Source organism: Grus americana, chromosome 1, assembly GCF_028858705.1.
Source record: "Grus americana isolate bGruAme1 chromosome 1, bGruAme1.mat, whole genome shotgun sequence".
Taxonomy (NCBI): domain Eukaryota; kingdom Metazoa; phylum Chordata; class Aves; order Gruiformes; family Gruidae; genus Grus; species Grus americana.
The window spans coordinates 172909974-172927971 of NC_072852.1; the positions used below are offsets into that span (position 1 = coordinate 172909974).

At 34.9% G+C, this 17998-nt stretch overlaps 1 protein-coding gene across 16 annotated transcripts in view; it reads left to right on the forward strand.

Moving 5' to 3' along the window:
• MYCBP2 (MYC binding protein 2) overlaps window positions 1-17998 on the forward strand; it is a 205067-nt gene that overhangs the window by 91937 nt on the left and 95132 nt on the right. For all 16 annotated transcript variants that reach the window (XM_054825908.1, XM_054825926.1, XM_054825935.1 and 13 more), the window contains 13 exons: window positions 1464-1555; window positions 2601-2735; window positions 2817-2900; window positions 4554-4650; window positions 6589-6781; window positions 7432-7706; window positions 8974-9195; window positions 9700-9891; window positions 11632-11838; window positions 12588-12719; window positions 13268-13446; window positions 16341-16483; window positions 17286-17386. In XM_054825908.1, the coding sequence (XP_054681883.1) occupies window positions 1464-1555; window positions 2601-2735; window positions 2817-2900; window positions 4554-4650; window positions 6589-6781; window positions 7432-7706; window positions 8974-9195; window positions 9700-9891; window positions 11632-11838; window positions 12588-12719; window positions 13268-13446; window positions 16341-16483; window positions 17286-17386 (2052 nt within the window). The remainder of the gene's footprint in view (window positions 1-1463; window positions 1556-2600; window positions 2736-2816; window positions 2901-4553; window positions 4651-6588; window positions 6782-7431; window positions 7707-8973; window positions 9196-9699; window positions 9892-11631; window positions 11839-12587; window positions 12720-13267; window positions 13447-16340; window positions 16484-17285; window positions 17387-17998) is intronic.

The following is a 17998-nucleotide window of genomic DNA, read 5'->3' on the forward strand; positions in this document are numbered from 1 at the left end:
CTTCACTAAATGCTATGCCATCTTACAGGTGTCAAGCAGATATGGCAGTGAGTAGAATGGTTCCATGACCTATTTATACAAAGCTCAGACATCCACCTGCAGAAAACTGGTGGTGTGGGCTTCAAGTTAGAATCACATCCTGTGTCAGAATACATGAGGGACTGCTTCTCAAAAACAGAAAAAGAGCACTTCTGAGTAGCTGGAATTCCTTTGGTCCAGCTGAGCCATCGCTTCCCACTGTCCCTGCCACTTCTTTCTCTGACTGCTCTCTGGGTAACTTCTCAGCTGGGATTCTTCAACTGAGAGTGGATGACATCAAGCATGCTTAACTCTGCTGTGTGCCAAATGTGAGGACGATGAGGACTGGAGCATGTGCACTGATTTAAAATAAATAAACCTGTATGATGACAGAGCTCTGGTTTCTGAGAAGTAGCCTCTGTTCGTGCATTTAATAAGGATTTCAGAAACTCCCTGAAAGACATTGTAAAGGAAGGATCTAATATCTGTCTGAGACTTACTAGATGTGTTTATTCAGAATATGTTATTGTTGTTACTTGTCATTTAGTGGGTTATTGAGTTTTCTTTCTCTATTTGCAGCTGAACAGGTTTTAAGGTTTGGTTTAGGGAAATGAATGGCATATGCTTAGCCGTAACATTTGCATAAGACAACAGGAGATCCAAAATAAGCAGTTGTACTTCATTCTAGTTTAACGCTCTGAGAATTGCAAATGGTTAGGGAAAGCCAAGAAACTTAACAAACAAAACAAAAGCATGACTAATGTTTAAATACTAAAGGTAGTAACCCTATGACAGCACTCTAGTGTTATTTTTTCAATTTGTTTCTGGTTGTCTAGGATTAGCTTATAGTCAAGATAAGATTTGCCAGTCCTACCACAGATAAACTGTATATTACATAGGCATTTGCAAGAGAAGTCATAGACATGTATTGTGGTCCTTTTTCAAACTGATCAAACTGTGGAAGTGGTTTTTGACTAAAAAACCCAAGTTCTTTTCAAAAAGGTATGATCTTTTGTCCAAGTCTCCATTTATGACGCTATTTACTAGCTCTGCCAAACAGTCAAGCTGTCCCTTTCCAGAGAAGTTGCGTATATCTTCAGTGCATTTCAGTTTATGATGGAAAGCCTGTACCTTCTGCCTAACTTTGCCTTTTTTAGATGCTCTGTGTTTGACTTGTCTAGAAGATTTAGGGAGTTTCTCCACTTAAGAATGTATCTGGGCATAAGGCTGGGAGGTCAGTGTCAATTGCTATTAAACAGTTAATGACATTACAAAATCCTGACTTCCAGATCGGAATTTGCCTGTCAATGGTAGTAACTAGCCATTATTTTTGGGAACAGGAAAGAATAGTAGTAGACAATCTCCAGTATGCTAGACAGAAAAAAGTGGTATTATGAGGTTTCTAGCAGCTAAGATGTATTTTATCTTTTTTGTTACTCCACCAGTTGTTTGAATTGGGTCCAGATGGGGGAGACCATGAGACTGATGGAGACCTTCTTGCTGAAACAGACGTCTTAGCGTATGATTGTGCTGCTAGGTAAGATGTTTTCCTTACCTACTTCTTGATCCTTACTTTTACTTTTTCATACGCATTTTAAAATCATTTTAAATATCAACAGAGATTATCTGCATTGTTACAAGTTTGTAGCAAGTGATGTAAAACTTAAATAAAATGTGTTAGGTAAAGTAGTAAAACACCAAATACCTCACCAAGCCATTAAGGTACTAAATTAAAAGAAGGAAAAATATTCTTGCAGTTGCTCTTGTATAAATCAAAGTCAAACCCCATATTCCAGTGATGAGAAGACAAGACAAACAAAACGTTGCAGCAGCTATTTTGAGTATTTCCATCAAAAAGGTGCTTTCAAGCACAAATGGGTATTTGCATTAAACAACTCATCATTAAATTTATTGCAATATGAAATTATCATAACCAAAAGAAGAGTTATTGTGCTTCAGTTAATTAGAATACAAGCAGTTATTGCATGAAAGATTTTGTGCATATGGATGGGGTTAGCCATGTTTTAGCTACTTTTTCATTCCCTGTTATGAAATAATTTAACATATCATCCATGACTAATTCTTTTAGGTTTAATTCTTATGTATCAATACCCCTAAGCATATATTCTATTACTTTCTTTATTATTCATGTGTAATTCCTAAGAATTTCTGTATAAGCTGTTGTAACTTACAAAAATTTACCCAACATTTTCTGAAATTAAATTAGAAGAATATAATTGATACTTTACTTGCAGTATTATGTATTAAATGTAATTGGGTTTGTGTGTGTTAATTTAACTTAATCTCTCCTTACTGTATTTGGCATTTGTTATCTGATTGTTTCAAAAGGCAAGATCAAGCTAGACTTAGGCATTTGTAGGTCCTTCTAAATTACTATTTTTTTAACTACTACAGTATTTTTCAACAAAATATTTTTAGATGTTGAATATAAATAGATATTTGAGATTAATAACTTACTGCCATTAATTTTTAAATTTTATTTTATAAGCAGGGTGTAATTCATTAAAGATGAACCTAAAGACTAATTCATATGTATCTTTTTCAAAATTTACTTCTCCCAGAGAGAAGTATGCAATGATGTTTGATGAACCAGTACTCCTACAAGCTGGCTGGTGGTATGTAGCCTGGGCAAGAGTGTCAGGACCTAGCAGTGATTGTGGATCTCATGGACAGGCCTCTATTACTACAGATGATGGGTATAGTTTTTTCTATTTTTTTTAATGCAAAAGAAGCGATCGAATATTGCTTGAATAATAATTAAATTATTTCTCTTTCAGTGTTGTCTTTCAGTTCAAAAGTTCCAAGAAATCAAATAATGGTACAGACGTTAACGCAGGGCAGATCCCACAGTTACTATACAGGTAATATTTTGACCTCTATGTAGAACAATTTATTGACATGTGTTTTAAACAGAGGCCCTGTTAAAGTAAGCATATGTTTCATGAAATTATTATTGTATTAAGCTAAGGAAATCAGTATCTGAAAAATTTAGGGAAAACTTAGTGTCTTTGAGAAAAGTAATAAATCCATTATACCAACATTTATTTCTTTGCAGTTTTTCTTTAAGAGGTCATTCTTTGTATATTATGTTCTGAGACTTTAATTTAGTTCTGTAGAGCCTCATGATTTCATCTAACATGCTTCATTTTTTTTTGCCAGTTGGGAAGTATTCTATTTGGTAGGCCTCAGTTTAGAAGCAGTATACTATCAAACAGATGATTTTAATGAGGAAAAAAAAGCCAAACCCAAAACAAAACGAATTGTGCTTTACAATAAGTTACCATAAATTTATTATTCCCATGATAAATGTTATGTTTTAAACATAACCTTTTAAAAATGTTTTAAAAAGCAAGAACTCTTTCATTGTATTGCTAATATATTTTTCAGATTTCCTCAGATATATACAAGACCCAATGTTTATATTTTTTGTGTGTGTGTATATGTATTCCTCCCTTCCTGCTCCCATGTTAATTTTGAAACTTGGAATTTCTTTATACCACTTCTATTGCTATGTCCTTTCTAAGCATGGCCTTTTTAGGGTCCCTTATCAGAACAGCTCACTTGTGCAGGTAAGCTTTATTGTCCGTAGACCCCTATCTCTCCAGACGAAGGTTTCATTTTGACTGATGCACATAAAGTCCTGGCATAACCGCTTAATCATTTGAGTAATTTCTATGGAGAGATGGCTGTTGCCAAAGACAAACAAGCCTTGAGGCCTCTGAAGGAAGGATATGGCTGAAGAGCCATGAGTGGCACAAAAAGAAAGGTGGTGCAATAAACAGGTACTGCCTCTATTAGTTTTGCGTTCATAGTGAGGGACTTTGGAATCCACCTTTGGATATTTTAATTCCAAACAACATCCCATACACTTCAGAGTTACGAATAGGCTCAGGGACCCAGTAAGCAAAAGAGAGAAGACTACTTCTTTACTAGGAACCAGAGTTCTTCAAAATGTTATTTTCCCTTTGTTCCCCTCTGTCTTCTTTCTCTTTCCTATTGTCCATAAAATTTTGTCTTTTTGAATTGCAGTTTGAGTGTAATTGAAGAGATAAAGGTATGCTCAAACTTGCACCTGCCTGCAAGAGGTGTAGATTGAGTTTATTTCCACAAATACTAATAGACAAAAAAATAGTGTTAGTTCTGGATGCTTGTTATGCCTTGATATCTCAAAGTAAAAATAAGCACATGCCCTAGACATACCAATAAACTGGTGTTCTTTGAGGAATAACATTTCTAGTCTTAAAAATGTCATCTGAAGAAATAGAGTAAATACTTGTAATAATTTCATCTGTAATTAGATCTCAACTTTATTATCAGTTGTCATAATTCTACCAGTTGAATGGATTTAAAGATATTTGCTTGTCTAGAGGGATTAGGAATTGGAGGAAACTATGCTGAAATTGAACATTGGATAATTACCTTAAACTTTTTCTTCCATTTTCATTCCATGTGAACAATACAAACAGCAAAATCATGGTGCAGATTTCAAGTCAGTTCTTAAATTGTTCTTCCAGGCTGCCAACGAGTGATGGCAGTGCATCCAAAGGAAAACAGCAAACCAGTGAACCCGTGCACATTTTAAAGAGATCTTTTGCCAGAACTGTCTCAGTGGTGAGTATTGCCAAGAAACTTCTGTGTTTCCTGCAAGTTCATTCATACTTAGAAAATTGGAAGATGTACATGTAGAAGTAACTAATGATTTTTTTCTGGCTGCTTTATCAAGCAGAAGTTAGGTACACTGATATATAGAACATTGTATTTTTTGTCTTTTTCTGACTATTTCAGATGTAAACTTTAAGCTAAGCTTTGTATTGAACTGAGAATGAGAGCCTAGTTAATGTGTTTACTTTTCATGTGTGAACTACTTAGTTTTTGGGGGTTTTTTGAGGGTGTGGGGTTGAGTTCATACTTACCGGTTGTATTCAATGTACAAGCCCTACTCTCTGCCAAGAAATTAATGCTAGCAGGCTTTTTAGAGTTTTGAGGGAGCTTTACTATATGGTCTCTTCCAAGGCTTTTAAATTACTGTCATTAATTTAGTCATTGGTGACATTCATCTTCTTGGATGCATTCCAATATACATTGAGGATCAGATAACATTTAATTAAACTTTGATAAGCTGAAGTAAGGAGTATTAATAGGCACAGTGAACTGCAACTATTAATAGAAGATAGTCTGCAGTTCTTCACATACAAGGAGGTTAGTCAAATGCAGGATAATGCAGTCAAAAATGCAGGATAATGCAGTCAAAAATGCAGGATAATGCAGTCAAAAATGCAGGATAATGCAGTCAAAAATGCAGGATAATGCAGTCAAAAATGCAGGATAATGCAGTCAAAAATGCAGGATAAGGCCAATTCCATCTTTGTGATTTTGAAGTACAATCCCTTCCTTATCTGTTACAAGCAATGATTATTTTTAGTTCCATCCTGGTTTATATTTTATGCTGCATTGCATGTATTGTCAATATTCTCAACTGATAGTTACACTGAAGTTGCCTCCACTCACAATCCAATTTCCTTAACCAGCTTGCTTTCTCTTATTTATGTATTCTCCATTTCTTCGGTATTCTCTAATGACCAGGATGATCTTCTCCTGTTCATGTTTCTTCTAGAAATGTCTTATCTACACAATTTGCATTTTTAGTAATCATGTTATCGACATATTAATAGCTACTCTTAATATATGTTTGCTTAAAAATACTTGCATTAAACTATGAACTTCTGTGACTTTTAATACTTCACATTGTATCCTCCCTCTTTGTTATCTTGCTGATGTTATTCCTCACCATGGATCTGAACTGGGATAAAAGGAGAGGTTTGGCTTTCTGCTGCATTAGGCATTTTATAACAAACTTTGAACAATCATCTTGATTGTTGCAGCTTGAAGGTATACCTGCAGCTTGAAGATACTCAATACCAAATCCTTGTAGTTTGCCTTCTGAGGCACAAATTTATGAAACTACCAACCATGATTAAAAATAGTAGAAATATTTTTGGACAAAAAAACCCTTTTAAATCCTCAAATTTCTTGTGGACTATCATATGCTTCTGTTGAACTTTCAAGTACTGTAAATGTGATCTAGTTCCCATGATCCTGCAGATGGTAACTGTTTAAAACAAGGCAAAGACAGCCCTGAGAAGTCTTTACTGTTATGACAAGAATGTATTCTGTTAACAGTAGGTATTACACTACTCATAAGCAGACAAAGCAAGTAAAACTGAAAAATCTGTACTACAGGCGAATACAAACACCTGTTAGTTCTTAAATAACTGAGACTTCCACACACGTAACATTATAACATATGTTATAAATTGTTTTTCGCGTGGTGTTACAGTGAGGTATTCCCTGCATTCTCAGTGCTCTTTTTTATTCTCAAGCAAATAGGATTTGTGTGTTGTATAGTAGATGCGTATAGACATAAATATGTTTTCATAATAAACATGGATATAGATGCTATCTGCTTTTCATCTTATTCTGATGCTGAAAGTTCGCTTTTTGTTTTTAACACAAAAATATGTTTTCTGTATCCTTCATACCCTGAAATAGGAATGCTTTGAATCTTTATTGAGCATTCTTCACTGGAGCTGGACAACACTGGTGCTGGGAGTTGAAGAACTCCGTGGACTTAAAGGATTCCAATACACTGCTACTCTTCTAGATTTAGAAAGGTTGCGTTTTGTGGGCACTTGCTGCCTGAGGTTGCTGAGGGTCTACACCTGTGAAATATATCCAATATCAGGTATTCCTCTTAATTCACTTGTTTCATATTGCTCTGGTTTCAGCTGCAGTTAAACCATGACACATCTTTATCAGCAAATAATAATCTACAGGAGATTCAAAATTTGATCTAAGTATTCATGTAGGGTGTGCCATAAGATGAAATTGCTTATACAGATGGTTTTATTGGAGCAATTAAGAGACTTGCTGTCAGAAATGGGATATGTGCAATTATCTGCATAACCAAGTGTCCAACACCACATGTTTACACTGTAATGTGTATTTTAATTTCTTGTTTAGCTTGCCAGTTGAGTTCCTTTGGACTATTTGTATCTTCTTTTTTCCCATTTCATTATATAGTAGCTGCTTTGGTGGTGAGCACAATTTAAATTTGAAAGAGAGTGTGTGTTTTTCATGCCTGTAGTTTAACAACGCTCATATTAAAATGCAGCATATATTATGAAAGACTGGAAAATTGGAAGTTTTTGATACTCAGGTTTCTTTGATGTAGTTTAACACCCTTCACTGTTTTCCTTTTGAAATTAACCGCTCTGAATGTACATTCATCAGTGTGGCTAAATTTTAGTTTTATTTGTATGTAAAATATGCATTTTAATATGAAAATGTTTAATTTCTTGTACATTTAACACTCCTCTTTGTGTAACCTTCTAGCTACGGCTAAGGCGGTTGTAGAAGAAACCAGCAAACTAGCAGATTGCATTGGAAAAACTAGGACCTTGCTGAGAAAAATTTTGTCTGAGGGAGTTGATCATTGCATGGTGAAGTTGGACAACGATCCACAAGGATATCTCAGTCAGCCCCTCAGTCTTTTAGAAGCTGTTCTTCAGGAATGCCATAATACATTCACAGCTTGCTTTCATTCATTTTACCCAACACCAGCTCTCCAGTGGGCATGTCTTTGTGACTTGCTGAATTGTTTGGACCAGGTACATTGAAATTGCACAAGTAAATATTACAACTTAGCTTGCCCTTTTGCTCAGAGAGAAGCCAAGCAGTATTTCAAACTTCATTCCTTTTTTTGTGTTTATAGAATCACAGAATGGTTTGGGTTGGAAGGGACCTCAAAGATCATGTAGTTCCAACCCCCCTGCCACGGGCAGGGACACCCTCCACTAGACCAGGTTGCCCACAGCCCCATCCAACCTGGCCTTAAACACTTCCAGGGATGGGGCATCCACAGCTTCTCTGGGCAACCTGTTCCAGTGCCTCACCACCCTCACAGTAAAGAATTTCTTCCTAATGTCTAATCTAAACCTTCCTTCCTTCAGCTTAAACCCATTACTCCTTGTCCTATCACTACACTCCCTGATAAACAGGGTTTGCAACTTGAATTTGATGTGGTTTGTTTTTGTTTTTTTTTTTTAATAATTGGTTGGGTGTTTTTATTTTAAAAAAAAATTTAAAAAAAAAAAAAGTTGTCTAAGTTCAACAAGAGCTAGGAACTTTGCTAGAGTGGTAAGTTTCTCTCTGGGACAGTGAAGAAAATTGTGGTGCTAGTAACTGTCAGCACCAGCTTTTTCAGTATTGAGGCCATGCCTATGTGATTACTCTTGTTGCATGTTCCTTAGGAGCATATACGTGGCACTTTTTGTACTCATCATTAATACTTGAGTAATTTCTCATTATTAAATGTTAAAAAAGTGCTCTGATCCAGCAAAGTACATGAGAAGCTGGCAATATTATTCTATAATCAACAACTTTCTTATAAGTATCTTGCTTATTATCAATGAGCATCCCACATCTAAACATTGTTGTTGTGTTGTTGCTTGCTTGCATTGATTGCAGTGAGATGTAAGCAATTTGCTTCTTTGCATGAAAATTCATTTAGTATCTAAAAATCCAAGAAAGAATCAGTTCTTTAATATATTATTCTAATTAAATTGTTTGTTTCATTAGAATAAGTGCTTTGTCTTCAAAGGGTGCCATAATTTCAAAAATAATTTTAAATGGGTTTATTATTTTAAACCATGTCAACCAACAAATTCTAATTATTCCAATTTTAAATCTCTAAATGGAAGCTCATGAGAGAAGATAATGTAAAATTCACAGGAAAGTTAACACAATATGAAATTCTTTATCTACATTATTTTTATAATCACTATAAAACCGGAAAGTTCCTTTCAAAAGTAGTTTCTCCCTCATTTACTTTGAATGCAACGGTGCCATTCTGTTCACTTCTATTTATCTTTTTAGGACATCCAGGAAGCAAACTTCAAAACCTCCAGTAGCCGGCTTCTTGCTGCTGTTATGTCTGCTCTCTGCCATACTTCAGTAAAACTGACCTCTATCTTTCCAATCGCTTATGATGGAGAGGCATTGCTGCGGTCAATGGTCAAACAAGTCAGCACTGAGAATGACTCTGCTCTGGCCCATCGTTTTCCTCTTTTGGTTGCACACATGGAAAAACTTAGTCAGGTTAGGATATATTCTAAAAATTTAACAACGTGTTTTACTTTGCAACTGAAAACAGTTATGCAAGTTGAAGTTTTATCTTGATAAGGATGTAGCTGAATTTGCCTGAATGTTTTGTTGCTAGATGGTTTGTTTCAGAAACGTATTTTATCCAGTTTTCATGTTTTCACGGACTTAGAAAGCACACGCACAAGTTGATGAAGAAAAAAATGCCCAAAAGCTATTAAATGCAAAGATAGTATTTCTGTCTTGAATACAGCTACCTCTTAACTGCTAAAGATAGAAAGAGTTCTGTGCAGGTGTCTCTACAGGTTTGCTTGACCTGATTCTCTTTGCTGTTCACTACCAGGATATTTTTGGGAGGCAAAATGGTGAGAAAGACAAACCTTTGATTTCTGTCAGTAGAGCTTATTTTATTTTTTCCTTCTTTGGAATGACAGATAACCATTTTGAAAAAGAGTGTATGTCACTGCTAGGTCATTTGTCATTTTTCTTTTCATAATGCAGAGTGAAGAAAATGTTTCAGGGATGACAAGCTTTCGGGAAGTGCTGGAAAAGATGTTGGTCATTGTTGTTTTGCCAGTCCGGAACAGCCTTAGACGAGAAAATGAACTTTTCTCTTCACATCTGGTTTCTAATACCTGTGGGTTGCTTGCTAGTATTGTGAGTGAGCTTACAGCATCAGCATTAGGATCTGAGGTAAAGTTTCCGTAAAATCATTCCTAGAAGTCTTTCAGGACAAGTATATGTTATGAATCTGATACAGGCTGTGACAGCAATTACATAGGTATGCAGATTTTTCATAGATGCTGGAATTCTCAATAGTTTTCAGATGTTTAACATAGTTTTAAAAGCCTGTGTACACAGTACAAAGGAAATACCGTTGATCATTAGCTATTTCATTATGACTGAAAAATACTGTGAATTGTTTAAAAAATGACAGTTTTGTTTGGAATACTTTTCTTTTTGCACCCGTGTGTCTGCACATGCACACTCAGAATGTATTTGTTCGGTGTTCAGTGGAGGCAGTGCCACATCCCTGAGCATCTCTGCCTCTGAGGGTATCATGGGTGCCTTGTGAGTTCTAACGCAATCTGCTTTTGATTACCTGTCAGAACTTGTAATGTGTTTTGTTTATGCATTGTGTCTTCCTCCTTTATATGTATAAAGATATTCCTTACACATCTCTTCCTTTATATACGCAATGTTATATATGTATAACATTTTTATATTTTTTTACAAGTCTTCATTAGAGTTTTTTCCAGTTTATTTGCTTTCTATTCAAAAATTGAGAGTAGTACTGAGTTCAACTTTTTAAAATCCTGAGATTCATAATCACGGAAGTTCCGTTTTATGACACTATAATGTTGTTAAATGATAGAAATGTATTTGATTTTATTAAAGGCATGTGTCGTCATTTAACCTGTCAAGCAGCTAAAACAACCACACAGCCATTCGTTCACTTCCCTCCCCTCCCCACAGTGGGATGGGGGAGAGAATCGGAAAGAAAGAAAGAAAGAGAAAAAAAACAAAAAAGGTGAAACTCATGCGTTGAGATAAAAACAGTTTAATGGGACAGAAAAGGAAGAGAGTAATAATAATGATAAAAGTATATACAAAACAGGTGATGCACAGCACAATTGCTCACCACCTAGAGCTGATGCTCAGCTAGTTCCTGAGCCATGCTGCCTCCTGGCCAACCCCCCAGTTATATATGGAGCATGATGTCGTATGGTATGGAATATCCCTTTGGCCACTTTGGGTCAGCTGTCCTGGCCGTGTCCCCTCCCAACTTCTTGAGTGCCCCCCACCTTCTCCTTGGCAGGGCAGTATGAGAAGCTGAGAAGTCCTTGTCTGCTTGGTAACAACTAAACCATCAGTGTGTTATCAACTTTATTCTCATCCTAAACCCACAATGCAGCACTATACCAGCTGCTAGGAAGAAAATTAACTCTATCCCAGCCAAAACCAGGACAGTATGTCACAGTCTGCATATTATCAGAAGATTTTTTTTCACTGAAAGAACCCAACTTTTGATAACACCTTGATAAAGGATGTTTTTACTGTTATGTAAGATCTGTATCTTTCTTCTGATCTTGACCTTACCGAAGGCGAAATATGTAACTATTCTTGAAGCACAGTTAAGCTTTTATGCTAAGTCATCCTATGAAATACATATTTAAATACTTGAAAAAGTTAGGAATTGGATTCCTAATTATTCCTGCTTAATTCCTAATTATCAGAAATTATGCTTCCTTTTTTCTTTTTAGCCAAGATTGAATAGAAGCCCCAATAGTGACATCTTTTGTTTTATCAGTTGACTGTTAAAATTTACCCAGTTGAAAATCTAGTAATTTAATTCACTTAACTTTGCTTTATTAAAGCAGTCTAGTGTTTAGCCACTAACTTTTTGTGTTGCTTGTATTTAACTTTCCACAGGTTGATGGGCTGAACTCTCTCCATTCTGTCAAATCCACTCCAAACCGATTCACTAAAACAAGTCAGGGAAGAAGCTGGAATACTGGGAATGGATCCCCCGATGCAATATGTTTCTCTGTGGACAAACCTGGTGTAGTTGTAGTAGGATTTTCTGTTTATGGTGGAGGGGGCATTCATGAGTATGAGTTGGAAGTACTAGTTGATGATGTAAGTACTACATTTGAAAAAAAAAAATGAACAAAAGTAATATCAGAGTGTTTCATAGTGTGTTTTACAAAGTAATATTGTAATATTCTTATACAGTCTAAGCTACCAGTAAAACAGTGCACTGGTAGTAGGTTTGGGTTTTTTTTTGCTTGTGGTGGTGATTTTTGTGGTATTGCAAGTTCCATACCATATCCAGTAGGGTCCTTATCTTGGTTATTGTCTTAATCTTACTTTATTACATATAATATTTGAAGTATAGTGAGCTTTTTACTTCTTGGAGCTAAATGTAAATAAGTACCAGTTATCTATCTGCAAACTGCAAAGGAACATAAGAAATAAAGGAAACCAAGTTAAAACGTTTTAAACCAAGCATGGTTGGGCTATAGCTACAGATTTTTCATGGGTTCTTGAACTACTCTCTTAAAAGAAGCGTAAAACCTGTATTGTGTGTTCTTGTAATGAAGAAGGACCTCTGTTCTTTTACACCCAATTGTTCACTTTAACTGACCGTTCTAATCTCTTCCAAAGGGCAAGCATATAGGTTGCTATGGAAAATTAGTATCTCTGCTCAGTAATTTCTTTTTCAGTAGAAAGGCTTTACTGTTGACCCTGAAAGGTTTTCAGCTTTGTTTTATTTGTAACACTGTGTGTAACAATTTATTCAAGAAAATAACACTTGCACAATTGCATAAATGGGTCATGTATTTACATTATAAATATCTTAAAATTACTTTGTTTCTTTGAATCAGAGTGATCATACTGGAGATTCAACTCATTCTCATAGATGGACATCTTTAGAGTTGGTTAAAGGAACTTACACCACAGATGATTCTCCCAGTGACATAGCTGAAATAAGGCTTGACAAAGTTGTGCCACTGAAGGTAAATAAAGGAACTTATTTAAATAATACTTTAAATAAAATGACTTCTTTAGGTAACAAAAATCAGAAGGTTCAACGTAAATTGGGTTTTTTTGTGTGCGCATTTACAAATTAATCTTGACATCTTTGATTTATAAATTCTCGTTTTCCCCCTGTAACTGGAAAGTTTAAATCTTGGCATCAAAAAAAAAATCTTAATTTTTATAATAGCCTAAAATAGATTGTAATTATTTAGTAATTTAGAATATTTTTGAATGTACCACTTTTTGTGTGTGCAATTTGGTAGCTAATTTTCTTGGGTACCTGATCACTCTTCAAGTAATTAGAAGTAATATTTTACTTAAGTTATGGTCCATAGTTTGGAAACACAGAACAGCTTTGACGTGTAAAATGCTGGCTCTTTTTTCAGTTAATTTCATTGGTAGAGTGCTTTGAAGGACTTTTACATTAATACTGGAGAGTCTGAAAATAATAGCTTTCATAATATCATGAAGCCTAACTTACACACTTGGTTTATCCTGCATCATATTTTTGGCTCTCCTTTTTAAGGAAAATGTGAAATACGCAGTTCGTTTGAGGAATTATGGAAGCCGGACTGCCAATGGAGATGGAGGAATGACCACAGTTCAGTGTCCGGATGGTGTAACGTTTACATTTAGTACATGCAGTCTGAGCAGTAATGGCACAAACCAAACGCGAGGACAAATTCCACAGATTCTTTATTACAGGTTTGTGTGTTGTCATGATCCATGTCTAAGAAAAGTGAATAAAACCATCATAGTGCTATTATACCACATGTATTTTTGAGAAGTAACAGAAATACATACATCTGGAGTGTGTTTGAGGAAAGAGCTTCTTTAACAGCAATACTGTGTTCTTCCAGTGTAGTTTCAGACTTAAGTTATTTAGTGAAGATGTTTTTCAGGACACCAGTTGTACCTGGTGTTGTGCCTCTTCCAGTCTTCTTTTAGATTCTCTTTTTTTTTTGATTTGCCAAATAATTTGATGGTTGACCCCTCTTACAAGGTCCACTGTCTACTGCTTTAAAGCTGTAATATGGGAGTCTGGTAAGATGCACTATTTCAATCTCTGTTTTTTCTATAACCTAAGAGTTTTTTAAGAGAATACTCACTGGAATGTTTATCTCTGATTTCATTCAATTCCTTCCTTTGTTGCTAGAAAGGATTGCATCATGTAGTGAAGTAAGGTCTGGTTATATAGGACCTGTCTCTCTTACTGTAGAATTCAAAGGCATAAAAAGAGAAATCACAACTGAAACGTCTAACTGTCCTGCAGGGAAGCTTTATTTTAGCCTTTCAGAATGATGGTAGGAATTCACTTAAGGTATTGCTTTTGCAGAAAGCATTGCTCTTATTTTTGAGGTGCTTACCCTGATATGCATGAAGACGTGATTTCCAAAATGTGGCAGCACCTGAATATATGAATTACTACCATTATCTGTACAGCGAAAAAATGTCATGCCTTTTACTCAGTTCTCAATTTTTGTGGTAAAATGCTGATCAACATTAGATCCAAGGAGTAAAAGCAGCAAGGAGTAGTAATTTACTTTGATATTTAATTATGCACGAGATATACCTACCTAATAAAAGATGAAGAGGATAAAATAAGTAATGCTACAACAAATGATGTATTTTGGACCAATAATCACAAGAATATGTTGCTCTTAAGAAAATTTTAAAGGAGGTGAAATACGAAGAAATAAAGTTGCCAGCAAAATCAGAGTAACAGTATATTTGAAGATAAAGGATACTCTTTTAAAGCATGAGATTGGCTGTACTCAAAGATCCAGCTTGTCAGTAATAACAGTAATTGCTTATCAAGGAACAGAATTACAGTGGTGCATATCATGATACTTTCATTGATTTAGTCTTCTGGAATCTTAGACACCTGTATTTAGGGAATTCTCCAGCATTTGGAGGAATTGTATTATGAAGGATCATAATTATATAATGTGAGAAGGAGGAAGACAAAGAAAAAAATTATTCCCACTCCTAGAATTTTTGCTTTTATATAATCAGAAGAGAGAATAAAGGAGAAAAAAACATTTTCTTTGATTTCAGAAAAGGACATAAAACTTCAGTAAATGGAAGCTTCAATGCATTCTTACTTAATAATAAGCTAACATACGGCAAAAAAACCCACACCAGAGTGCTGTCTTTAGAGGAGAACAGTCTCAAGTTTTTTGTTTCAACTGTGATAAAATTCTAAGAAGCTTTTGAAGGACTGTAATGGCACAGCTAAGAACTGTTACAGAATAAATTTAATTAAGTTTTGTTTGGAAAATTTGCAGACTGCTGCCTGTAATCACAATGTCTTTTGAAGTTTACTTGGTCAACAGAAACCTAAATGTTATCTGATGGATGACTATAGTTATGGACTTAGTCAGTTTGAGGATTCCCAGTTCGATATATAATGACTTGAGGTTTTGATTTGTCTACAGTGAAGGAACTGTAGGTGCAGTCAAATATTATAGAACAGAGCAAGTAAGATTCGCACTTGATTTTTCTTGAAGGATGCTCAAATAGAAATAGAATTGTTCCTTAAAGGCCATACTAAAAGAAGTGTGTTAACACACTTCTGATTAGAGCAAAATGCTTTGGAAGGATTTGTTGGAACTGTACCCAGTTGTAATTGCACCCACTGTCAGTCACTAATAAATACAAATTTAAAAGGGTTTAGGCTGACAGCAAAACTACAATTCTAGGACACATTGACCAATAATAAAACAAAAAATCTTATTGTAAGAGTGGTTAATTTAAGTCATAGAGAAACATAAGTATCCTTATTGTGCACTGAACTGCTCCAAGTAGTTTTTGAGCATTCTGAGGTGCCAGTCCTGGAATCTTAATGTTCTGGAATGGCATTATGAAAGATCAAATCTTTCTGGACAAACATAAGGAATCCAAAAGAGAATGGGAAATTTTGCTTTACATGTTGACTAAGTGATTTTTGTTGTCAATGCCACGGCTGAATCACTATCATATTGAGGGCTTGAATTAGTTTATAATTATCATTCAGATGCTATGAAAAAGCAAATCAAACCAGATCTTTTATATACCTTATTGAAATAGTTTTGTGCATAATGTTGTTTAGGATAACCTAATCTGACATAGAGTAGATTTCAAAGAAAAAACTATTTGCTAAGGGTAAGCCTAAGATTACATTTCAAAACCAAAATTAATCTTTAGAATAGGGACGGAGAATCTTTTTTCCCCATTACAATACTGCAGGAATATCCATTGCAAGAGTTTTACTCGTTTTTGTGATGCATTTAGTATTATTCTATTTTTATCAAGATAATAGGTGGTTGGGCTTGGAAGAGCATACCAATTAATACATTTCTGTGGTTTGAAGGGCACCTAGTTCAAAGAAACATTTCAGTAACATGCTTTTCATATTTTTCTGCCAAAAAAAAAAAATTATTGCAAAGGCCTAACACTGAGGCTTTGTCTCCAAAATATCCTGTTTCTTTGATTGTTTCCATTATTGTTTTATCATAAATTAATTGTTTTACTTATTCTGTGCCAAAAATCAGTCAGTCATGGTTTTTTAATATATTTTTTTATTTTGTGAACTTACTGTAACTTAATCCACCATCCAGGAGTGAGTATGATGGAGATCTGCAATCACAGCTTTTGAGCAAAGCTAATGAAGAAGATAAAAATTGTAGCAGGGCTCTTTCTGTCGTGAGCGCTGTTGTACGAGCAGCCAAAGACCTGTTGCACAGGGCTCTTGCTGTAGATGGTAAGACTTTTGAAAATTGACTTTCAAAACTTACTTTTCGAAACAACTTTCTTGGATACAAGAGATAATTAGTAGAATATCAGTGATACAGAAATTGTGGTATTTCTCTTTTGCTTTCCAAAGAATATTTTTCTAATCTGTCATTACTGTAGGTATCAAACTGTAACTAAGTCATTGAGTTGCACTTGAGATATCATAGGCAGATACCTTGTATAAATTTGCTCGTTTAGCAAGTATCATATTAAAGCTGGTAAGAGTCTTTATTTCTGAAAGATATGCTATGATGGGTCAGTTCCAAATTTTATTGCAAGTTTTGCACAGTAGTGGTAATCAGGAAGACTAGTGAATGTAATGCATTTTTGTAAGCACTTAAACATCCATTTTTGAGAAATGTAGACCTAAGCTTTAAAATTGAATGGTTTTAAGCTACTATCTTCAGCCATTCTTGTCCAAATGTCCAGAACACACTATAGTGCTATAAAAATTGATTTGGAGGGCTGGGAGGAGCTTGTTGTGCTAGCTTTTATATGATAGAAAATATGAACACAGTTTCACAAAATGGCAAAGAGTGCAATAAAATTAGGCTCTAAGAGGAAGAAATTTTTTATCAGAGAACTGTACATAATGGTATGCTTATCTCAGGTGAACTTCGCAGCTTTAGAATTTGACAATGCCTAGATAATGAAAATCATTTGAAGCAAAAACAGTTTAGAAACCAGAAGTTTAACTCGTAAGAGGCAAACCAGAAAAATAAGATGGTACATTTATTAATAATGCCTGTGTTGTAATTATCTTTGTTTAGCTGAAGACATTCCAGAACTACTCAGCTCTTCCAGTCTGTTTTCAATGCTGCTTCCCCTCATAATAGCCTACATAGGACCAGTGGCAGCAGCTATTCCCAAGGTATGCTCCTCAATAGAAATTACTGAAGAACTTCAAGAATGTTATACAAGGCAAAAGCTTACTCTAAAAATCTTAATTTCTTATGATTTTATGAATTAGTGGTTTATATTTGACCATGTGACTCATTATGAATTTTCCAAGAGTCAAGAATTCTAAAAACATGTCATGTTTTAAAAATTACTCTTTTTTAACTAAAATTGAAGACTTTATGAAAAAAATATATATCTTAAGGCAGAGGGAAAGATGACAGGCTTTAACAGTAGGAAAAGATAAAAAGTTAGAAGGATCTGCATTTATGACTCATTGATGAATATTGGTTGGGTGAAATGTTATTTATATTATGTAAATCCTATTTTTACAAAAAATATCCAAACCCATGGTAGCGGCTCATTAAGATTATTTCAATCAAATTTAGAGATGGGAAGAATTCAGCTATAAATAAAAATATCCTTACTTGTCAGTGGCAGAGGTTTCTTCTGTATGCCTGGTCTGGAACACTCTTGAAATCTATTATTAGATTTCTAAACGTCATTAATCCTTAGCTAGTAGGCACTATTGCCTTTTATTGCTTTTTCATGAACTGTAAACTCTCTTCTAACTTCTCTTTAAAGA